The sequence below is a fragment of the Haliotis rufescens genome, unplaced genomic scaffold, assembly GCF_023055435.1.
Source record: "Haliotis rufescens isolate VD_foot unplaced genomic scaffold, xgHalRufe1.0.p SCAF_39, whole genome shotgun sequence".
Lineage (NCBI taxonomy): Eukaryota > Metazoa > Mollusca > Gastropoda > Lepetellida > Haliotidae > Haliotis > Haliotis rufescens.
In genome coordinates, this window is record NW_025964101.1 from 2,718,217 (window position 1) to 2,743,904 (window position 25,688).

At 39.0% G+C, this 25,688-nt stretch overlaps 1 protein-coding gene across 5 annotated transcripts; it reads left to right on the forward strand.

Annotated features, from left to right (window-relative positions):
• LOC124147196 lies at positions 1–25,385 on the forward strand. 5 transcript variants are annotated; one of them, XM_048381462.1, is made up of 20 exons: positions 1–83; positions 4,946–5,074; positions 6,882–6,938; positions 7,623–7,674; positions 7,953–8,048; positions 8,568–8,702; positions 12,861–13,163; positions 14,030–14,155; positions 14,916–15,248; positions 15,556–15,605; positions 15,789–15,837; positions 16,147–16,196; positions 16,807–17,043; positions 19,072–19,278; positions 19,426–19,512; positions 20,443–20,548; positions 20,960–21,012; positions 22,111–22,341; positions 23,038–23,259; positions 24,033–25,385. In XM_048381462.1, exons 2-20 carry the CDS (start codon positions 4,952–4,954, stop codon positions 24,066–24,068), a joined length of 2,553 nt encoding a protein of 850 aa, XP_048237419.1. In that variant the 5' UTR covers positions 1–83; positions 4,946–4,951; the 3' UTR covers positions 24,069–25,385. The 5 variants fall into 5 exon arrangements, with proteins under 5 accessions (XP_048237419.1, XP_048237420.1, XP_048237421.1 ...); XM_048381463.1 differs by lacking the exon at positions 1–83 and adding an exon at positions 98–503; XM_048381464.1 differs by lacking the exon at positions 1–83 and adding an exon at positions 2,801–3,992.
• Positions 25,386–25,688: the final 303 nt, after the last annotated feature.

The window sequence follows — 25,688 nt, forward strand, 5'->3', positions numbered from 1 at the left end:
TGACCCTTTGCGTTAACAACTCAATTCAATTGACAGCTTTCATCACGTGACACCGCGGTGCGCCGGTGGAGGACTTATTGCAGGTATGTTGTTGTTGTTTATGTTTACATGACCTGATAAACACATCTGTGAATTTCACATGTACATTTCTCAGGAAGGTGTTGTCATGATGTTTATTTCAAGTAGTTGTCACATACCGGAGTGTTTGTCTTTAATCAGCATGTTGTGATTCGTTGTTGACATACCTGATGTTAAATACTACAATAGTCAACAATAACAAGTCAACTGACTCGTAACGTAAGTCCTATAATGACATCAATACTGATTTTAACGCAGTAAAATATTGATCTGCATGCGTGATGATGATAATCCAGGTAGAAAGGTTATCTGCATGCTTCACGGTCATAGTATTGTGCTGAACTTGATTCAAAAGGGAAGCTGTTTGATACCGAAAGTAGAAATGAACAAGGAAGAAGATAAGGTCGTTGTGACCTTATAGCAAGGTAAGGATTATTTGTATCGCTACATTGCACCACCTGTTGTTCAGAGGGAAAATTCGTCACGATATGGTTGTAATATTGTCGATGTGACGTTACATTTTAACTCACTCACTCAATTAGAGAGAAAATAGTCCTAGAGAATGCTTATTAAAATGAATGCTTCAGACTGTTGAAATAACATTGTCAGCCCCAAAAAGAAGATTTTTGCAAGATTTACAAAAATAACATTATTTAGGCTCATAGGTTTAATTACAAAAAACATCTGGTTTTGCAGCTGTGGGTAAAAAATACCCAGTCAATCAATCCATCAGTTTATTCAGTACTTAAAAGGCCACGGGCCTATAGTACAATGCGTATTTACATGTAGGTGATGTGGTTGTTAACTAATAATTCTGTTTCTATGTGACATAGCGCGATAAACATATGTAAATTAACATAGTATCATTAGATGAAGTTACAAGATCTACAAATTTATGGACATTCGGGTGTACAGAGTAGAAAGATGGCAAATATTTATCACGTAAATGTTTGTAAGCTTGACATACCAGGAGAAAGTGAAACTCATCTTCAATTGAATTTGTGTTACACAATGTGCATATTCTGTCTCTTCTATCAGTGTGATTATATCTACCAGTCTCTATATACAGGTTGTGAGCGGAACATCTAAATCGTTTTAGTGCAATTCTAAAAAAAATAAACTCAAGTTTACAGAGGTACGCCTCAATTTCAATATAACATTTCATGATTCTATAATATAAACATTTATTTGATTTGGACATTAATTCTAACCATTTCTGCAAATACATATCTTTTAGTCTCTGGGTGAAGGACATTAAAAAGAGCGGTTCTGATTCTACACACTGATTATACCACACATAATTAAAACCCGAAATAAATAATAATTCTTTTACGTTTGTTACCCTATTTCGTTTTCCAGTACTTTCGCAGAGTTTTAACATATCATAGCACTTCCTAGGGTTTCTATCATTAATTATGTTTATCAAGCGAAGCCAGTATTTAATAACTTTTAGGCAGGATTGAATATACAGCGGATATCGTCCCGTTTCTCCATATACCATTATGCTGGACGTACTATTTTTAACTCCTAAATATTTTTTGCAAACAAACAAATGTACTTTTTCAATTTGATCATGAGTTTTTATACCCCAGATTTCAGCACCATAGTGTAGTATTGGAATTATCTTTGTATCAAAAATGTTGAAATATGATCTAAATGAGATGTCTCTTAGAAAGGGAAACTGTCTAAATATACCAGTCCAAACCCTTTTAGCTTGTATAGCAGCTTGATTGATGTGAAAATGCCATGAAAGTTGATTTGTGAAATAAACACCAAGATATTCATAGGAAGATGTGGTTTCCAAAATTTCTCCATTGTGAAACCATTTTTCAGTTGATGCTAGTTTTCCCCCATTACTAAAGACTATAACTTTTGTTTTTTCTCTATTTACAACTAAGTTTGATTCTTTACAGAATTTTTCAAGTTCATTAATTTGTCTTTGCAAACCAATCACTGTCGTGGAGAAATGTGTGACATCATCTGCGAACAGCAACAGAAATAATTCCGTAAGATCTGGATGTGACTGTATACCATGGGAGCAATTTTCTTGTATTTGAGTAGCTTATTCATTAATGAAAAAATAAAATAGAAACGGACTCATTATACAGCCTTGTCTAACACCTAAATCAATAGTAAAACTTTCTGACAGTCGTTATTTTTTCTCACGCAGGCTTTGACATTGGTGTATATACTTCTCAAAAGATTACTCATTTTCAAGCTAATTCCGTGCGATTCTAACAGCATATACCCAGTCAAGATCCCTAAATACTGAGTCAAGATCTCCAGACAAAATCCCAGGCTCCCCAAAATATCAGTGGTCGGTCCTTTATGTATTGAGAACTGTATGTAAGTCTATTTTTCCAAAAGTGTGAGAGAAATTGAGCTGACACAAATTACATGTCAAATACAAATATATATTTCATCAACAACGCTAGATGCAAATATTTTGTTGAAAACTATGCATGGTAACACTATAAAACTATTCAGGCCACTTTTGTATGGCCGGAGTACCGGTGTGGGGGGTACACAACGAAACAAAGACTTCTATTTTTTCCACAAATTGTTTTTGTTTTTTTGTTTAACGCAGCACTCAGCAATATTCCAGCTATATGACGGCTGTAAATAATCGAGTCTGGACCAGACAATCCAGTAATTGACATCATGAGCATCGATCCACGCAATTGGGATCGATGACATGCATCAACCAAGTCAATCAATCAATCAATCTTTATTGTATGAAAGGCCATTGATAAACAATATCATTTACAGCTGTATAGCGCATTATAAAATTATTGGATAACTAATATGATGCTTGACATGTAATAGAGGTATTGTTATAACAGAGGTAATAACCACAGTGGCAGAAGTAGTGGTATAAAATACAAAAGGAATACAAAAGGAAAGGAATGGAAATATGAAGTTTTACGTCGCAAAGGCTTTCCACTATAGCGCGACTTTCAATACAAAAGGATCTATCAGAAATATACTCATCATGTCAAGACAATTTGACAATTTAAATGTATATGCATTTCTAGTAGAAACAAACAGACAAAAATGAAATGTAGATACTACTGATCTAGATGCGAAAGTTTCAAAACAACTAACTTTTTCTGGACATATCGGATTTACTAAGTAATTTACTACGCACTCGTAGAGTTTGATATATGTATTGTAATATCTTAGTTAATTTTTGACTATGGATACCATTAAAAGATAATATTTTGTTCATGGAATAGTCAGCGAGCCTGACCACCCGATCCCGTTAGTCGCTCTTACGACAAGCATAAATCGCTTTTTACGGCAAGCATGGGTTGCTGAAGATCTATTCTACCCCGGATCTTCACGGGTCCTGCAAGTTGTGTGAGTTGCGGTGAGGTTGGGGCAGGACATGCTTACCATTGAGTGTACAAGGCGAGGTTTTAGATTACGCGAGTTACTGTGAGTCATTTCTCCGCCTTTGTATAATCGGTTTACTCTCACTTTGCCAGCAGGCTGGGGAGATTAACTTGTACGGTCCAGTGACTTGCCAGCTATAGCCTGTTCTGATTAAATAACGGGTATATACACTGTATATATATGGATTTGCCATTTGAGAATTTATTGCAAAATGGCAAATGCACAGGTAAACCTTAAGTTCATCCCTAATTCGCGAGATGGACAGAGTTTAGTGTATGGTGGACATAAGTTCAGAGTCAAGGCAAGAAGACGAGACACAGTGCACTGGAGGCGTTGTAAGGCTGGATGTCCTGCAACCACCAACACTGCCAACAATCTCATCACCACCTACAGGAACATCCATAACCATCTTCCCGATGAAGCCAAGTTGAAAGTCGACGTCTTCCTTGCCTCCATGATAGATACAGTTCAAGTTGACCCTAGGCCGGTGCCTGGTATCTATCAAGAAGAGCTGAACAGTAAGTGTAACAAATGACATTTTCAGTCATTTTCAGTTTCGACTGTAACCATCTGGTGATATCTTTGTATTTTGTTTGTGTTGTAGCTTCCATTAAATGTTTAATTAATAATTAATAAAAACCTATACTACTACATACATTTTTTGTGTTATATCTACCTAGACAGGCTGTAGTCTGGCTATAGTCAGTCAGTGAAGGTGAAACAGTCTATAGTGTTAATCCCCATTGTTGTAGGGATTATCACGGGCTACTGATTTTTAAACTAGAACAATAGCTGCTGGCAAAGTGAGAACACCCCGTATAATCAGCCTGTGCCGCCGTTGTGTATTCCATTTAGATACTACACAATGACAAAACTGTCACACAACACTATCGGGGATAATGTTCTGGCTGACGTCGCCTTCCATTGTATACCGTATCATAATGTAACATTATATAGCATGTAGGCGTGACGTGTTCCCCAACAATGACTAAGTATCTTTGGCACGCTACACTGCAATGGGTCAGTGGTAAATGCTTCTCTGGTTAGTATAAGTGGGATTATGCAATGGTAGGTGCCAAAGTGAAGTGCTCGTCTAGTTCGTCACAAACTTACAAGTACACGCAAATGCACCCTACTTTCCTATATGACAAGTAACAACTGTATTTGGTAATGGTATAACCAAATATGACCTGGAAGAATACTTGGTTCAATGGGGTAACCAAGTGTGTTTAATGGTTAAATATGTTAAATTAACTGTCAACTAAATTGACGTCCACATGCTCAATATTCGTAGGTTTGAAAGTGTATTTATGCACTTGAAAACTGTCATATCAGAATTACACGTTCCTGGATCCCAAATTTTTCAATTTAATATCGCCACTTAATTTTCCAACATTTTTATCCAGCCTTGAATGTGGTAACCCTGATCAAACACGACATTATAATTGCAGTATAACATGGTCATTTCCAGTATGAAATGAGCTCAAGCGAAGATCTGCTGAATGCGATGGAACGACTTGGTGTCAACGTTAATAGTAAAATAATGGCTGGTTTTCCCAACGAGAACGAAGAATTTGACTACAACGAAAATCAGCTTGTGGTAATCTGAATTTATCAGCTTCTGAAGTATTGAAGATACATTTTTGTCTCAAACTAAGATTCTATAAACTACTAAGATCATTTTCTCTGCAATGAGTTGAGTTACAGATTTGTTACTTTTGGAAACTTTGGGTGATGTAATCAATCAAACGATATTGTTTTTAGCTTTGTGTTCATAAAGACATAGGGTTGTTAGGATGATAAATAAATTTAAAATCTGCATTTTCATTTGGCTTTGTGACAGGAATGTTGTCAAGTTACTACGGAGTAACGCTATCGCTATTAATAACACTAGACATGGCGACAAGGTGACACTTTGAGCATAATTCAGTTGTCTGGGCCAACAGGAAAATAGTTTTACTCGTGTGATTATCTAATTCGGCGGTAATAAAAGGGTTTAAGCGGGGCTTGTCAGTTTTTTCATTTCCTGGTTTTTAGGGTCTTCACTATCGTAAACCAAGTAATAAAGTTCAGACACCTTAAAATGGCACATTTCATTTGGATCCAATATCCATACCAGCAGTTCGAGTCTAAATTAAAATTAAGATAATTCTGATGTTCTCGTATTATTTTCTTGAAATAACGACATCTTCCGAGTTATGTCCCTTACTATGTCCCTTCTATTGACCAATCAGATTCAACCTCTCCTTTCACTTGCATTACCTTCAAACAAAATGCCGCGTCCAGTCAAGACGATCTGATAGATTAACAGATCTTTATAGATCTTTATTGTAATAAAATATGCCTCGTGAAGTACATCAAATCACTTGAGCTCCTTTGAAAAATATCTGTCGACGCCCAGTTGACAGTACACATGCTCTGCAAATCCTGCAATCCAACGAAATTGCACAACAGTCGCTATGTTACTTTAATATGAACCCAATGTCGCTTTCGTTCCGCGATTTAGGTTAGACTATGTATAGACTCGTTAGTCCAGCCAAGATACAACTCAATAATTCCCGCCTAGTTCAGTTAGGGTGGAAACTGGACTTTTAAAGTCAGTTAACTCCCTTGCCTCGGGAAGATGCACTTTCCATGCTTCGCTGTGCACAATCGATTGTATGAATACAACTTTTTTATGTCAGACAAAAATCAGAGCTACCTCCCCTACCCCTCAAGGCCTTCCCAAGCAATCTGCAGAATCAGGAAGTGTTTGGCTTTGCCATCGCGGCGTATAATGCATGGAAATCTACGTTGCATGACGTTATCAAGCTGCCGCAATGCTATTGCAATAGTTGCACTTACTCTGCAATGGTGTTTTTGACTATCGCAATACTATTGCAGTGGTTTGTTTGTTGTTTAACGCCACGATCAGCAATATTCCAGCCATATGACGGCGGTCTGTAAATATTAGACAATCCAGTGATTGACATCATGAGCATCAATCTACGCAATGTGGGGGGGGGGGGGGGGGGGGGGGGGACACGATGCGATGTCATGCATCAACCAAGTCAGCGGGCCTGGCCACCCGATCTCAATTGTCGCCTCACAGTCACCGATAAATACAACCTATTATTATATCAGTCGTCGAAATAATATGTTTGACAGACCGTAATCCTGCTACGTATTCCAGTAAAATGTTTCATGTTGGAAGAAGTTATTGTTTATTAGCTATGTTTGACCTATAAACATTTGAAGTCATTTTTCTACTTTTTAAAATTTCTTTGAATGAAATAATGATCATACCGAACAATTGGAACACTCTAAGTTTACATTTTCAGACCTAAATATGTCAATGCACCATTTTCATTATGTTATTTCTCAAATACATTTGTCCTATAAGAGTATTTTACTGTTGATTCGTTCAGATGGACAGTGGAATAGAATCGCCATCAAATCTTGACACATTGAGATTTCAAGAAAGTGTAAGTAGTCCTTTACTTGATTGACTGATTACGTGCTTGCTTGCTTGTTTCACGCCGCATATTCCAGCTATATGTAAATAATCAAGTCTGGACCAGACAATGCAGTGATTGACATGAGCGTTGGTTGGTTGGTTGGTTTGTTGTTTAACGCCGCACTCAGCAATATTCCAGCTATATGACGGCGTTCTGTAAATAATCGAGTCTGGACCAGACAGTCAAGTGATTGACATCATGAGCATCGATCCACGCAATTGGGATAGATGACATGCATCAACCATGTCAGCGAGCCTGACCATCCGATCCCGTTAGTCGCCTTTTACGACAAGCATAGTCGCCTCTTACGGCAAGCATTGGTTGCTGAAGACCTATTCTACCCCGGATCTTCACGGACATGATCGAGTGCGTGAGTGGATAGGTTAATATCACGACGATGGTCCCCAGGAAAATTGGCTTTAGATATTGAACCCATGTTGGAAGTCGAACTTTGACATGCCCATGCTACCCCACCACCCTGTAAGGAGAACCGACATAAAGGTCATCAGACATGATTTTCTTCAGAAATGGATTAGACATCCTGCTATTTCAACTTCTTTTTCTTCAAGTTACCACCATTTCGTCTTTTGAAAATGAAATTTAAATGCTTATGCCATATGTATTTCTCAAAAACTCCCCTTATTCTTCCAGGTGTCTGTGTATGCAGAGGGACAAGTGACGAACTCCTGGAAACGTCCCTATGGTAAAGTGATAGTAAATCCTCAACTCAAAGAACACATGTATTGAGGGATCTAAAGAAGTGTCCTAAGTTGGATAACTTGTTCATAATCCATTTGTGTATAAAATATGTTTAAACTAAACTAAAACTAAAAGATCTAAAGGAGATGTGTGATTCTACCAAGTAGTAAGAGTGATAAAATAAATACATGCTTTCTGGACGCGGAGACAAATCCATTATTGAAAGTTTAATTCGGTCATCGTAATAATTATTATATAACCCTAGTTTATTATCGATTCTAGTTATCGTATGTTCTGACAAGGCCAAGGAGGAAGCAAGCAATCTCCGTAGACAGCACCAAAACCAGCAAAGAATTTATTCTATCCATGTTTGCAAAGGTAATTTATCGGTAGACCATGCAACCTATTTTTGCACGCCATGATCTCGCCCAAGGGATATTTCCTGTGGACGAAAAAAACAGAACATCTTAACATGTTCTTATGCTTATTTATTTTATTAGGTTACAACAATAAAGTAAATCTTTCAAAACTTTTTATGGAAGACACGTGAAGGACATTTGACGCCTGAGTGACTACATGATGTCCGATGCATGTCCCTATTGTGACTTGTACTATACGTTTGTTCAGGTGAACAATTGACTTGCCTTTGCACGTGTTTACAACGAGCGCCACCGGTGGGGCAGGATACTCTCACCTTTTCGCGAACACCTGGTATCATTCTAATTTGATAGTGATTCATAAATACATGCTGATGATATAGTCCGAAGGACTTTGCTTTTTGATATTTTTAATGATTAAAGAATTAGTTCTGTCGCTGTTATCGTAATACAAATATAATAGATGACTGGTACGATGCTGTTGGTATGCTTAATTTTTCGTTTCTATTTGTTCTTACAGGAAGAGCTGACTTGACCTCATTATCAAGTGGAACAACATCTTACACGGTGATGTGGATCATCGTTGATTCACAGATATGTGATCTATTCATGCGAAAACGAAGCTTTCATACATCTGTTGAGGATTTCTTTGAAAGTAGGTACCTGGACATGTACTACAACTATCCGCCACTCAGTGCTATGTTTTATTCTGCCGAGTTTACGTCCTGTCAGACTTATCCATTCCAACAGCCAATCTTAGTCGACCAATTCAGTCTCCCTGTCTCTGTTCCAGCTCAGCATTGCAATGTAGTTTGTACATTTAATCTAACTGCAGTAATGGCCCATGGTCTTTCCCATTTTAATCTAACTGCAGTAATGGCCCATGGTCTTTCTCCTTTTAATCTAACCGCAGTAAGGATCCATGGTCTTTCATCTTATAATCTAACTGCAATAATGGTCCATGGCCTTTCTCCTTTTAATCTAACTGCAGTAATGTCCCATGGTCTTTCTCCTTTTAATCTAACTGCAGTAATGGTCCATGGTCTTTCTCCTTTTAATCTAACTGCAGTAATGTTCCATGGTCTTTCTCCTTTTAATCTAACTGCAGTAATGGTCCATGGTCTTTCTCCTTTTAATCTAACTGCAGTAAGGATCCATGGTCTTTCAACTTATAATCTAACTGCAGTAATGGTCCATGGTCTTTCTCCTTTTAATCTAACTGCAGTAATGGTCCATGATCTTTTTCCTTTTAATCTAACTGCAGTAATGGTCCATGGTCTTTCTCCTTTTAATCTAACTGCAGTAATATTCCATGGTCTTTCCCATTTTAATCTAGCTGCAGTAATGGTCCATGGTCTTTCTCCTTTTAATCTAGCTGCAGTAATGGTCCATGGTCTTTCTCCTTTTAATCTAACTGCAGTAATGTTCCATGGTCTTTCCCATTTTAATCTAACTGCAGCAATAGTACATGGTCTCTCTCCTTTTAATCTAACTGCAGTAATGTTCCATGGTCTTTCCCCTTTTAATCTAACTGCAGCAATAGTCCATGGTCTCTCTCCTTTTAATCTAACTGCAGTAATGGTCCATGGCCTTTCTCCTTTCAATCTAACTGCAGTAATGGTCCATGGCCTTTCTCCTTTTAATCTAACTGCAGTAATGTCCCATGGTCTTTCTCCTTTTAATCTAACTACAGTAATGGTCCATGGTCTTTCTCCTTTTAATCTAACTGCAGTAAGGATCCATGGTCTTTCAACTTATAATCTAACTGCAGTAATGTTCCATGGTCTTTCTCCTTTTAATCTAACTGCAGTAATGTCCCATGGTCTTTCTCCTTTTAATCTAACTGCAGTAATGGTCCATGGTCTTTCTCCTTTTAATCTAACTGCAGTAATATTCCATGGTCTTTCCCATTTTAATCTAACTGCAGCAATAGTCCATGGTCTTTCTCCTTTTAATCTAGCTGCAGTAATGGTCCATGGTCTTTCTCCTTTTAATCTAACTGCAGTAATGTTCAATGGTCTTTCCCATTTTAATCTAACTGCAGCAATAGTCCATGGTCTTTCTCCTTTTAATCTAACTGCAGTAATGGTCCATGGTCTTTCTCCTTTTAATCTAACTGCAGTAATGTTCCATGGTTTTTCCCCTTTTAATCTAACTGCAGCAATAGTCCATGGTCTCTCTCCTTTTAATCTAACTGCAGTAATGGTCCATGGCCTTTCTCCTTTTAATCTAACTGTAGTAATGGTCCATGGCCTTTCTCCTTTTAATCTAACTGCAGTAATGTCCCATGGTCTTTCTCCTTTTAATCTAACTACAGTAATGGTCCATGGTCTTTCTCCTTTTAATCTAACTGCAGTAAGGATCCATGGTCTTTCCCATTTTAATCTAACTGCAGCAATAGTCCATGGTCTTTCTCCTTTTAATCTAGCTGCAGTAATGGTCCATGGTCTTTCTCCTTTTAATCTAACTGCAGTAATGTTCCATGGTCTTTCCCATTTTAATCTAACTGCAGCAATAGTACATGGTCTCTCTCCTTTTAATCTAACTGCAGTAATGTTCCATGGTCTTTCCCCTTTTAATCTAACTGCAGCAATAGTCCATGGTCTCTCTCCTTTTAATCTAACTGCAGTAATGGTCCATGGCCTTTCTCCTTTCAATCTAACTGCAGTAATGGTCCATGGCCTTTCTCCTTTTAATCTAACTGCAGTAATGTCCCATGGTCTTTCTCCTTTTAATCTAACTACAGTAATGGTCCATGGTCTTTCTCCTTTTAATCTAACTGCAGTAAGGATCCATGGTCTTTCAACTTATAATCTAACTGCAGTAATGTTCCATGGTCTTTCTCCTTTTAATCTAACTGCAGTAATGTCCCATGGTCTTTCTCCTTTTAATCTAACTGCAGTAATGGTCCATGGTCTTTCTCCTTTTAATCTAACTGCAGTAATATTCCATGGTCTTTCCCATTTTAATCTAACTGCAGCAATAGTCCATGGTCTTTCTCCTTTTAATCTAGCTGCAGTAATGGTCCATGGTCTTTCTCCTTTTAATCTAACTGCAGTAATGTTCAATGGTCTTTCCCATTTTAATCTAACTGCAGCAATAGTCCATGGTCTTTCTCCTTTTAATCTAACTGCAGTAATGGTCCATGGTCTTTCTCCTTTTAATCTAACTGCAGTAATGTTCCATGGTTTTTCCCCTTTTAATCTAACTGCAGCAATAGTCCATGGTCTCTCTCCTTTTAATCTAACTGCAGTAATGGTCCATGGCCTTTCTCCTTTTAATCTAACTGCAGTAATGGTCCATGGCCTTTCTCCTTTTAATCTAACTGCAGTAATGTCCCATGGTCTTTCTCCTTTTAATCTAACTACAGTAATGGTCCATGGTCTTTCTCCTTTTAATCTAACTGCAGTAAGGATCCATGGTCTTTCAACTTATAATCTAACTGCAGTAATGTTCCATGGTCTTTCTCCTTTTAATCTAACTGCAGTAATGTCCCATGGTCTTTCTCCTTTTAATCTAACTGCAGTAATGGTCCATGGCCTTTCTCCTTTTAATCTAACTGCAGTAATGGTCCATGGCCTTTCTCCTTTTAATCTAACTGCAGTAATGGTCCATGGCCTTTCTCCTTTTAATCTAACTGCAGTAATGGTCCATGGCCTTTCTCCTTTTAATCTAACTGCAGTAATGTCCCATGGTCTTTCTCCTTTTAATCTAACTACAGTAATGGTCCATGGTCTTTCTCCTTTTAATCTAACTGCAGTAAGGATCCATGGTCTTTCTCCTTTTAATCTAACTGCAGTAATGGTCCATGGCCTTTCTCCTTTTAATCTAACTGCAGTAATGGTCCATGGTCTTTCTCCTTTTAATCTAACTGCAGTAATGTTCCATGGTCTTTCCCCTTTTAATCTAACTGCAGTAATGTTCCATGGTCTTTCCCCTTTTAATCTAACTGCAGTAATGTTCCATGGTCTTTCCCCTTTTAATCTAACTGCAGTAATGGTCCATGGTCTTTCAACTTATAATCTAACTGCAGTAATGATCCATGGTCTTTCTCCTTTTAATCTAACTGCAGTAATGGTCTATGGTCTTTCTCCTTTTAATCTAACTGCAGCAATAGTCCATGGTCTTTCCCCTTTTAATCTAACTGCAGTAATGTTCCATGGTCTTTCCCCTTTTAATCTAACTGCAGTAATGTTCCATGGTCTTTCCCCTTTTAATCTAACTGCAGTAATGTTCCATGGTCTTTCCCATGCTCCTCATTAGTCAACATTTCCGTAATGGAGTATGTCCATGTTGTGTGTATCTGCCGGTTTAGGTATCATTAAGACAAAAGTATATTCCTGTAAGATTTTATAACAAGCCAGGTGTTAATACTTTTAGCATTCTCTTAAATGACTGTACCCGAGAAATGTAGCTCGTATGTGAAGGAAGGTCTATTACTACGTACAAAGACCAAATATTATACATTTAGTATTGTTTTCAATGTATATTGTCTCATTTGTGTGTTACTATACAAACTGAAATGTACAAGGGTCTATGTCCTCCCATATATGAATAAAACATATTTCAAAATTATAGAGTAACTATCCATCAATCATAATGCGGTTTACGTCTGCGAAATCACTCGTTGAATGAACAATAACTTGATAAATCCTGACTGAGTTGACTCATTTTGACAAACTTTCAGACCCCTACCCATAGTTATGTTTATTAAAACCTCACCTCAAATTAACAGAACATAGAAGTGAAGTAATATATACATGTGCTGTAATTGGCATTTCTTTAAGAAATTCTTTGACGATTTTCTCTTCAGACTTCGCTAAACAGTCCAAGGTCCTCTTAATTAACAGACTTCCTGATACAGATGACTCCCGATTTCAATGTTTCCGATGGCAACTCCCAGAAGAATGTCTTATAGAATACAGAGAGGTAGAAATCTCGTCAGGTTTACTGAGTGAAGAAGAACTTATGATGACCAGAGGTGATTCACAATATCAGAAAGATCTTGCTGAAGGTGGTGAACCTGGGCCTCAAGATGCAGCGGACAGTGAGTCCGAACATGATGTCCACGACATGACTGAAGGCGACTATGAACTGTCTCCGAGAGATGAAAATGGTAATTTTAAATTCGTATCACACCCTACACCATTATCTGAATAGTTAATGATTCGTAGTTTTAGGAATATTTATCAATTCTAAATTGTAATTTTTTTAGTTCACTACATAACATAATAAATAATAGACATGCCTTTCCGAATCTTTGGGTATCTCCTTCCATATAAAAATATCTTCATCAGGCAGTTCTTAAAATCCCATTTGGGCTTTCTTTGACGTTTTCGCCAGTTTGCAGGAAAGAGACAGAGTCCATTATTAACAAACGAGAGGGCAAATATCCGTTCCAGAAGAGACCCGTGAAGATCCGAGGTAGAATAGGTCTTCAGCAACCCATGCTTGTCGTAAAAGGCGACTAACGGGATCGTGTCTCATGCTTTCAGTCCTTCTCCGTGAAGATCCGTGGTAGAACAGGTCTTCAGCAACCCATGCTTGCCGTAAAAGGCGACTATGCTTGTCGTAAGAGGCGACTTACGGGATCGGGTGGTCAGGCTCGCTGACTTGGTTGATGCATGTCATCGATCCCAATTGCGTGGATCGATGCTCATGATGTCAATCACTGGATTGTCTGGTCCAGACTCGATTATTTACAGACCGCCATCATATAGCTGGAATATTACTGAGTGCGGTGTTAAACAACAAACCAAACAAAAACCGTTCCAGAAGCATCTTCCCGAGGCAAGGGAGTTAACTGACGAGAAACCTCCCTTGCCTCGGGCACATGTTGCAGCAGTCAATCTTAGATTACTCTTATCAATTAAACACCTAAGGTCCATTTGCAAGTGTGTTAAAGTTTGACTTAAAACAGTAGTCCGTGGAAACATCCCATGACAAGTTAACAAACACGAACACTAACTGAATTTGTTTCAGAAACTGTCGAGGGGAACACCTATGTCCAAGTTGGCTCCAAGTGCAAGATGTACATAGAAAACTCAAGCCAGAAGTGGACGATAATGAGACAGGATGGAACACAGAACACAATCGTTCTCCAGATAGGTATTCACCGATCCTGTATATATTTGTATCATAATTGAATATGTGTTTTTATGATGGTTGTGGGAATATATTATTTTAATTTCCACTCACATACCCAATCCAAGGGCGTCATCCCAGTATCTAATCATAAATGATGTAGTTGGTGTTAATATGTCATCGGACAACAGTTGCTATGATATTGAACTGTGTATATGACAGAGAGAAAGGGGATATCTTCAAAGACATGAATACACTCGGAATATTGCGAGGCAGGATGTCGCAGTGGCTATACAGAGTTGTGTCCCTTTAGCTACTATATTTTATCATACCCTTGCTCCCATGTTTCATCATTGTGTAATCCCACTGCCATATGCTGTCACGTATGGCTTCTGCATTAAAACAAAGGACATAGTAGGATAATGAAGCCGTTGGGTCCTCTGGAAATGTCTGATGTTAACGTTATGGAATACTTAATAACGTTACGAAATAAAGATATGACAACTAGTCCGTTTTCTTTCGTACATTTGCTGTCGAATGAGGCCATTAAATTGATGGGTGTTCAGGCGCGGTGACTTGGTTGATTGAATGTCATTGTACCCAACAATCAGACGGCTTGGGTCGTTGCTCATGATATCAATCAATGGATTGTCTGGTCCAAACTCAATTATTTTAGGCCGTCGTCATACAGCTGGACTATTGCTAAATTCGCCGGTAAACATAAAAAAGTAGTGAAAATAATAAATAAAATAAATTAATACACAGACAAACGAACAATTTTCAGTTGCTGGAGCAGACACATCAAAGGTTATTGTGAAGATAACAACCGACCCACGGGACCAAGGTCTGGAAGAGCGACTTGAGTATACAATAAATCAAGAGACTGAAGTTATTAACATAAAACTGAAAGATGCGGCTATCGTAGCTGTAAAAAGGGGCTCAGTCATCATAGAAATTCAGGTACAACCTGGACAAAACATTGGATCAGTCTGGCTACAAGCTGTGGTTGAGAGCATACTCACGGAGAAGGTGAAAGCATGTTTACCCAGTGGCAATCGTCTGACATTGGACATTGAGAGCAACGTCATTGTTCCCTTGGCAGATTTGGGAAGATATCGTAAGAAATTTAGCTTTTATTCAGCTGATCATACCAGGTTTGATGGGTATTCTTTAAATTTCATTTACTTGTGAACATTCATTAAATTGGCTTTGGACTAAATATGTTTATGCTATGATTATTAACTGTAATCAAATCTCTGGTCTTTTCATAAGAGTAAGGTGTGTAAAACAAATGAAAACGTAGTATCCCAAGAAATGTAATAAGTAGCATATGGTTAATACTTTACAGTTGAAACATTTATGAAACTTTACAAAGTCATAGTGGTAATAATCATTTGACATTATACATTAAAAGGTTATTTTAGTTTCAGTAAATCAGGAAGAGTTTCACAAGAACTGTGTCAGCAAAGAAAAGGTGAAATTGCAATATAATCGATGATGATATATTTTTTTCATAAAATAATCATGCTTACATCAATCAACATGGATAAACATTGTTTATAGCTATCATAACATGAACTTGAAAATCAAAGTGTTAGTGTATCACGCTTTTAAAGGAACAAAACGTCAAATTAAATCGTCCATTAACTGTTTATAGTATGAGCAAAAAGTCAGAGAAGTAGAGAAGCTGAAAAGGTCACTCAACCGTAAGTACACATCAAACGTTGCCTTTTGCAATGTATCAACATCTGACATCATTAAACCTGAATATTATACTGAGTCTCAATATTGATCACAATAGAAAATCACTCATTACTTAAAATTCCACCAAAAATGACACTGGAATGCAGAATAACTATTAAGATCAGTGTCAGAAAGTAACACACCACAGAATCTTTTGTTTTCATAACAAGCAGATTAAATTAGATGATACAAAGTGCGTTCTGTTGTATATTAAACAGTTATACAACACGATATCTTTGATGGTGTAATAGATGTTTCTGATTTCATATCAGCCTTGGCGCCAGTTGTCAAGTCAGTATCAGGCGATATCGCACGAGAAAAGGTACATCATTATTTATATTTTACACTTACCATTGCACTTAAATTTAACATTTTGCATTGTTTTATGTACATTCTAAAAAAACCCGTGTGTACATAAAAGCACGTTAGTGTGGCTTCTATTATTGTTTATAAAAACATACAATCGGCAACATCACTTCTGTAAATGCAAGAACTATAATCAAATGTAACATGTGCTAGTGCTGAGTTAGCAAATGTCCTATCATGATACACGACCCGTGAAGATCCGGGGTAGAATAGGTCTTCAGCAACCCATGCTTGCCGTAAAAGGCGACTATGCTTGTCGTAAGAGGCGACTAACGGTATCGGGTGGTCAGGTTCGCTCACTTGGTTTGATGCATGTCATCGTATCCCAATTGCGTAGATCGATGCTCATGATGTCAATCACAGGATTGGCTGGCCCAGACTCGATTATTTACAGACCGCCGTCATAAAGCTGGAGTATTACTGAGTGCGGCGTTAAACAACAAAAAACAAAAATATTACACATGACATTATTGTCCATGCTACAAAACTATAATGACAATAATTACGAGGACTTCGTTTAGGATGGTTATCAATGGTAAGTTGGCCTGTTATTGTTTGTCTTTCAGACTGATGCAATCGTCAACTCAACAAACATGATCCTGAAACTGGATGAGGGAGATATTTCAAAGTGCATCCTCGATGCAGCAGGGCCAGTGATCCAGGACGAATGCCGAGCGAAGTATCCAGCTGGTTTGGAGAAGGGAATTATTGCGAAAACAGGAGGTGGAAATCTTGCCTGTCGACACATCTATCATGTTTTTCTACCCGACACATGGGATACCGACCAATTGAACACAGAACAGGTAGGAAAAACAAATTAAAAAAGTAGTAATACAAAGTGCGCGGCTGTTACCATCCTAGACCATCCTCAAGACACCAAAAAATATTTTTTTTATATCAGACACTTCTTTAGATATACAAGAGAGTTGCTTAAAAGCTTAACATGAATCAAGACCTCAGCAAGTTTCAAAAATGGTTACATAACCCTTTCCGTAATCATAGGAAGTCTCAGATAAAGATTATATACTCAACAACAAAAGTTCCTGTGACACCAATATTTTAGTGTATTTTTCAAAAAAGTAAAGTTTGGTTTTCAATATTGTAGTACATGTATGGAATCAAGTCACAAAAACGCAGCTGCTACAGAAAAGCATGCATTCTATGCAAAAGTTGACTTTTACGCAAGCCCCATGCATTTCACTACCAAAGAATCGGTATAAAAACATGTGCGTTAAAGGGATTCCATATGCATTGTTTAGCATCGTGCTGACAACAACCACTAAGAAAAACAACAAAATTACGCAATTATTTAACATTACGAAATGCCACGTCTGTCCGAAAATGAGCGTCTGCGAGCCATGGATATGCTTGAAGCAGGGTCGAGTCAACGTCCTGTTGCAAGACAATTTAACGTCCACAGACGTTATGGCAACGTTGGCAACAGACGAATGCAGTCAGAGACCATCCTCGGAGTGGCAGGCCACGCATAACCAAAACTCGACAAGACAACTGGATTCGAACAACACACCTACGAAATCGATTCCAGTCAGCAACAGTGACTGCAAGAAGCATCTCTGGCCTTCGACGAATATCTTCACAAACCTTACGTGGTCGTCGCCTCATATGCGCAGGGATTGTCGCCAGAAGACCCGCTAGACGTGCCATTTTGACAGGAAACCACCGTTAAGCACGTCTACAGTGGTGCAGACAGCGTCTACGCTGGACGGCCATGCAATGGGGACAAGTTCTATTCACTGACGAGTCTTGTTTTCACCTCAGCCACAGCGATGGACGGATTCGAGTGTACCGACCTCGAGGTGAACGTTACGTCAATCATTGTGTCATGGAAGAAGATCGGTTCGGGGGCGGCAGCGTTATGGTATAGGGTGGGGTTACAGCAAGACAGGGGAACCGTTTGATAGTTTCCGTCGTCATGGCACAAGCATTACCTTACAACATGACAACGCCCGGCCTCATATTGCCCGACTTGTTCAGGATTCTCTTCAATAAAACAACGTGAATGTCATCCCCAGGCCTGCTCTCTCCCCTGATCTCTCACCAATCGAGCACATGTGGGATGATATGGATCGGCGCCTTCGACGTCAACCACGTGTTCCACAGACACTCCAGGAACTTCGAAACATGCTCCAGCAGATATGGACAGCTTTCCCACGGGACTTTTAGCGACGCCTGGTCCATTTCATGAGACGAAGATGTGTTGCTTGCATCGCAACCAGAGATGGACACACGCTATTGATTTGTAAATTGACATTTTGGCATGTTCATGTTTTTTTTAGGAAATCACGCATTTTCTGCAGTCAGTATGGCAAATTAAACCATTTGAACACTTACAGGAGTCTTTTATCTTTTGCAAACCGAAGTTGTTTCAGATTTGGTAAATAACATAACTTTGCATTAAATCTTATTCAATGTCACAGACATGTGGAGGACATTTCCAAATTTGACACATGTCTAGCACAACACTTTTTGAAACTTTACGATTGTACCTCAAAAGTTGTGAAATGTAGACACAAAAGGCTGGAACTGCTGGAATACTGCTCGACATAAAGGGAAACTAGTGTAAAGTTGAAGTCATTGCTCTCGTCATTCAGTCTGGTGAACACATTTGTAGGACATTTCCAAACTTGATGCAGGGCTGACAAAAATTACGTCCGATGCAATTTCCTATTTGTCATGCTATAACATGGGTGGACCAGTCATACCATATTTCAATGATTATCGAACCACCTAAAACCTATTGGCGTGTTAATGCCCCACCACACACTTGTCTAAATGAGCAAAAAGTACGAGTTTTCTTCCATTGTTCATAGCATCTCCGAGATACTGTTGGTCAGATTCTTCATGAAGCTGATTCTGATGGCCACAAGACTGTCAGCTTCCCACTCCTGGGTACAGGAAACCTTCACTATGATCCGAGCAGGGTGACTGACATCCTTACCAATGTTTGCAGTGGTTTCAGAGGAAGATCGATACAAGCCGTTCGACTCGTACATCCAGATCACTTCAACACTAATATGGTAGGGTTACTATCTCTTTCGTCATTGTCCATGCTCCAACACATCTTCAATAAACCCCAATTTTGTACGAAGAGCATGTCAAACTAGAATTAGTCCCTAGCATGTTTATATACTTACTCAGATGACAATCTCTGTTCACTGTACAAGGATGTCACTGGTTCAGCTGAGGGGAAGGTGGAAGGAGTTACCTTTTGTGAAGAGTCCACATCGCTTCCACAAGAAGAACATGGAGAGGTAATCCCGTTTTAATTAATATTTGCACTTTTTTTATTTCACATCAGATCATGTTCACAGTGAACCTGCTCGTCAGTTGCTTAACATTGGGATGGTTGGTTATAAAGGCTGAGTACCCTGGCTGATGTTACCTTGTCAAATGACGTGGGTCGTGTCTCATGCTTTCAGTCCTTCTCCGTGAAGATCCGGGGTAGATTAGGTCTTCAGCAACCCATGCTTGCTTACCGTAAAAGGCGACTATGCTTGTCGTAAGAGGCGACTAACGGGATCGGGTGGTCAGGTTCGCTGACTTGGTTGATGCATGTCATCGATCCAAATTGCGTGGATCGATGCTCATGATGTTAATCACTTGATTGCCTGGTCCAGACTCGATTATTTACAGACCGCCGTCATATAGCTGGAGTATTGCTGATTGCGGCGGTAATTACAAACCAACCAACCAACCAACCAATTCACTGTGCGGAGGTGCTTCCATTGGGCACGCCAGAAACCCTTTGATTGTGGGTTTTGAATACCGGTTCACCCTGGTTATGTTTCTACATTTGTCAGCACCATACCCATGCTCTTGGGTTTCACCAAAGTGGTAAACGTCTCATACCTGCATCGTGGGCACTGGTGGCCAAGTCGTCTAAGGCGCCGCGATTCGCTGTGCAGAGTTGCGTCCGTTGGCTATGCCAGAAACCTATGATTGTGGGTTCGAATCCGGTTCGCCCCGGCTATGTTTCTAGGTTTGTCAGCACCATGCCCGTGCTCGTGGGTTTCACCAAAGTGGTAAACGTCTGAGACCTGCATCACTTCGGGCTTTTCTCCCACAATAAGCTGACACGCCGTGATATAACTGGAATATTGTAAAAAAGCGGCGCTAATCCCAACCCACTCACTCATTAACTGCTGACATTGTAAGTATCTTGTGTCATGATATATGTTTAGATTGGCCAGCATCCCACTGACGTACTCAATTTAAGAAAAACAGCATTGTATGCGAAGTCGGATTCTCCTTCGAAAACAAAGCAATCGACATCAGTGAAAGCATATGGCAAGTAATTTTCGAATGATATTCACAAATTGGCTCATAAATTACATTATCATATTGGAAAGCACTGTAACAGTTTCATTCAAATGCATTACTTATTATTCTCTTTGGGGGCACGGGTGGCCCAGTCGTCCAAGGCGCCGCGATTCGCTGTGCAGAGTTGCGTCCCCTGGGCACGCCAGAAACCTATGATTGTGGGTTCGAATCCTGGTTCGCCCCGATTATGTTTCTAGATTTGTAAGCACCATACCCGTGCTCGTGGGTTTCACCGAAGTGGTAAACGTCTGAGACCTGCATTACTTCGGGCTTTCCTCCCACAGTAGGCTGACATGCCGTGATATAACTGGAATAATGTTAAAAGCGGTGTTAAACCCAACTCAGTCACTCACTCACGATCATTCTTTATTTTTTCAGAAAGGCCAAGAACTAGGATCAGCATCAGTGTCGGGGACATCATGAAACAGGAGGTAGGTTGACTCATGGCTTCCAAAGGAAAGTGAGTAATGTTGTTCTGCCAGTGCGGCGTGTCAGTGCATATCCCAGCGATATCTTATCAAGCAGGTACTTACCGGCATACTCGATATAAAGTGCCCTGCAGAATATTGATTCCTGACAGGGATGACAGGACGAAACTTGTTCACATAGCTTGGTATCTGTTTGTACATAATATATGTCTGTTTCCAATATAAATTACAAAACCGTGATAGGGCGAAGCATTACATCACATACCATTTCAAGTGCAGACACCCTCATATTAATGGGATGCTTGTCCTGTATTGTCATTTGTTAGTTTAATTTGGATAGTAGGCTGTCGGGCCTCAAGCTGCTAGGTAATTGGCCGATCACAGCTCTATCTAAGGACTATGAAAGGACTTTAAAAAAAATGAATATTGTTTTCCCAAGTTGCTTATACGTAATGCATATTTATGAACAAAGTAATAAACAACATACCATCCACACCAAAACACCGCAGTCCAATTTCCTGTACAGTATACATATAAACAATGGTGCCCATATCGCCATCACAACAATCCAATGATATTCGCGATCAATATCCCAACAATTCATCATCCAGTCGTATGGACCATAGTCCAATTGCTGATACAGTATACATGAACACAAACAAGACAATGGTATGCATACACATCAGAAGAAAACATGACCGATCACAGCACTCTCGACATTCCGGGGTAGAATAGGTCTTCAGCAACCCATGCTTGCCTTAAAAGGTGATTATGCTTATCGTAAAAGGCGACTAACGGGATCGGTTCGTTGACTTGGTTGATGCATGGGGTCAGGTTCGTTGACTTGGTTGATGCATGTCATCGATCCCAATTGCATGGATCGATGCGCATGATATCAAACACTAGATTGTCTGGTCCAAACTCGATTTTTTAGAGACCGCCGTCATTTAGCTGAAATATTGCTGAGTGCGGCGTTAAACAACAAACCAACCAACAACCAACCAACCAACAACCAACCAACATAATTTGTCACATTACGACTGTCGTAGCACTCTGGACTCTTTGAGGAACTAGATTGTTTAGGAACTAATTTTCTTCCAGGTGGATGTAATCGTGTGTGCTGCAACAAGAGAACTTGACCTCAATAAAGGTGGCTTGTCAAAGGCTATCCTTGCGGAGGCAGGGGCAGAGATACAACAGGAGTTGGAGGAAAGCTACCCGAGTGGAATATCAGAGGGGCAGATAGCATTTACCTCGGGTGGCGGGACATGCTGGAAACAGATCTACTTTACAGCACTGTGGCCGTGGGAAGAGTCAGAACTCCGCAAAGAGGTATAAGAACTGTTTAGTCGTTTGGGCTGACTATAAAAGTTGAATTTTAAAGTTCTGGAAAACTGTCTATATCTACACCTCACAGGAAAATCTGCTTGGGTCAAAGACTTGTTCATGTTCAATTCAACTTAGACCGAAAGCCTTTTAAACACCTCTACACTTTGTGTATTGTTTATTAATACCAATACTTAGAAAAGTACAAGGTACACATCTAATACCGTTAATAATGAGTTTTTAATTTTTCTTACTATTAAACTAAGCACATTTATGTGGGCAAGGATCCCATGCCATACATTGTTCTTGTCCTTGTAACTGCTTGGAGACACGTGAAGATCCGGGTTAGAATAGGTCTTCAGCAACCCCTGCTTGTCAAAACGGGATCTGGCGGTCTGGGAATCTGACTTGGTTGATGCATGTGATTGTATCCCAATTGTGTGGATCGATGCGCATAGTGTCAATCACTGGATTGTCTGGTCCAGACTCGGATGATTTACAGACCGCCGTCATATAGCTGGAATATAGCTGAGTGCGGCGTAGAACAAAAAACGAACAACTAACGGCTTGTAAGTGTTGTCATACTCTCTGAAACCGAATTACTTTGAGTAATTTCATTATCCGCGGCGTAAAACCATACTCACTCACTCACTCACTCACTCACTCACTTATTATCCGCCCCTCATTCTACTTCGATTTCAGTCCTTCGTCGAAATGATTCTGAAGTGTTTGGACAAAGTAAATGGATCGCAGCTGAGAACCATAGCGTTTCCACTGCTTGGAACCAGTGGCCATTCCTACCCACCTGACAAAGTAACTCAATGGATTCTCGAGGCTATTGCAGTTCACGATGAAACCTACACAAGTTCTACATTGACTGAAGTCAGAGTGCTTGTTCACCCACAGGATCAACCCTCTTTAAGTGTAAGTTGGAAGCTTTCAGTTGTCAAATTTAATAAAATGAATATAGTAATGGATTCAACATTTTTCTTCATTGGACAAATTCATTAACGATTAAAGTTTCAGATTCATATGAATCAAGAATTAGTACCCTTGGGAATGCAAACTCCTTGTTTAAATGTCCTATCCACATATTTTACAAAGATGTTATGTATCAGGAAGTCCAGCATGTCACAAACAGTGAACTTCAGATAACATTTGCTTTCAGTTTGGACAAATTGTCCTCAATTTATGAAAACAGAGATGTAACTCTACCTATGGAATGAAGGTTTATCTTGTTTTTTGTGTGAAAAATCTAACTAGCTATAGGTTCTGTTCTCATTCAGCAAACAATCAAGCAAATCTGAGCTTTGGAGAAACCACGCGGTACTAATTCAGCCTGTGCCAGACACTGTTTTATGACAATTAAGAAAGTATATCCTACATTGTATAAAGAATAGTGGTAAATCTTTAAGACAGAGATCTTGTTGACGTATGACATGGTCATACAATGACAGGAATGACGTGATTTTACTTGCTGGTGAAACAACATATCAGTTGCTTTGTTTAATTGATGTCACTGTTGAGTCGTCCCAATAAAATGAAATTAATTGTTAAATTCTTAAGTTTAAACCTGAGTGGTTATTATTCGTTCTCATACTTATCTCAGTGTCTCAACTGTTGTTTCAAAACATCTAGACCTATAATTTATTTGTATATAATGCAAAATAAATTTACAGATGTATTTTCTCTCTTAGGTTCTTCAATCCATGAACATGCCAGACCATTCTTGAGGTGAAGCCATGACCACTATCTATTTCACACACTTGGATAACGACTGGAGGTCGAATGGTTATCCTTTAGTCAGCTCAAGAGCAGTATCGACCAAGGGGCAGGGTCGCTGCATGTATATGTGCCTGAACCATACGAAACAAGTGGTTGACATTTTTGCTCATGTTTCCAACGATACACACCTCAATTGCTATCAGTATTTTGAAATTCAAGTACTGTCAGTCATCCTAAACATTTGTACTATTGATATGTCATTATGTGTGTAAATAGTATTGATATTCATCATTTACTCACTAAAATGTAGGCTTTGGCTTCATGGGCTTTGGACCACAGAGGCATCGGATCAAGTTGGATTCCACCGTTAGATAAGTTTGGCACCACCACCTCTATTTATTAACATTGCTCACATTGTTATTCTTGAAAATATTGTCCAGGACAATTGTATATAACTGTTCATCATATCTGTATTTGCACTGACCATATCATCAATCTCTTAAGTATTATTTTGCTTAATGATGCAAGTTTTTTGACATATTATATATTTCTTAAAGTCAGCTAAAATAGTAAGTCTGGAATTCACATAAGGTTAAACATGCTACATGTATGTTGTTTGACATCGTGAAGGTGACGTCGTCATATGTTTTTATCAGATCACAGTTATGCTCATTTATCTAAATCGGTTTATCTAAAGGGTACATGTTGGCTCAGTGTGTTACTTGCTGGATTCCCCGGAAAATATTCGACAAACCTCCTTCCATAACCAAACGAGATCTCTGCTAAAGCAGAGTCCATTGTACGATTCCGACTACATCATGAGCATGTGTTTATGAATCGCTATGAAATAGTGGTAATACCAGGTTTTCGCGAAAGCGTGAGCGTATCCTGTCCCATGCTCTTTGAAAACTTCCTACAAAGTGCAAGAGCATGCTCGATTGGACCTCAAAAGTTGTGAAATATTGACACCAAAAGCTGGAGCTTAAGCAAAATTGCTCGACATAAAGGGGCTGACTACTGGAAAGTTGAAGTCATCCGTCTTCTCAAACAGTGTTGAGGAGTGACTGAAATAACGCATGTCTATTTATACCCTCAAGTTTGGAATAAGGTTTACAATTGTTGAAGTATACGCCCAAGGAAAATGATATTGGCATATGCAACTGTCTTTCTATGCAAAATACACAAAAATGAGGTTAATGTTCACTCGGTGTACATGTAATATATAATAAAATAATAAAGTCAACTTTAGTCCATCATCCTTATATTTTTGTTATTTCTGATATAAGAAGATGATGGACTAACGTGGACTTATATATATATATATAATATACAAGAATTTTATGTGATCAGTTTTTTCCATGCTGGAAATTTGCCACAGGGTGGGGTTATTTGAGGCAATTGGATTCCTTTGCTGAGAATCTGATGCATGTAACTAGTAATGACACAGGTACAGGCCTACTAATGACATCTAAATTGAAGTAGACAGGCTCCAAGCACAGGAGTATTTAATTGGATCATTGTTTCCTGGCGAGCAAATGGAATTCAGTCTTTCTTGTCTTGTAGAATGCATTTGAATGACGATATATGAAAATGTTAAAACACGACATAATTTTGTAGGAAAATATGGG

Bases quoted from the DNA above. Each gene is read 5' to 3' on its own strand.
- LOC124147196 (XM_048381462.1), top strand. From the start codon at position 4,952: ATGAGCTCAAGCGAAGATCTGCTGAATGCGATGGAACGACTTGGTGTC. The intron at 8,049-8,567 runs GTAATTTATCGG...TTGTTCTTACAG, and splicing joins TTCTATCCATGTTTGCAAAG to GAAGAGCTGACTTGACCTCA. The intron at 22,342-23,037 runs GTATAAGAACTG...CTTCGATTTCAG, and splicing joins AGTCAGAACTCCGCAAAGAG to TCCTTCGTCGAAATGATTCT.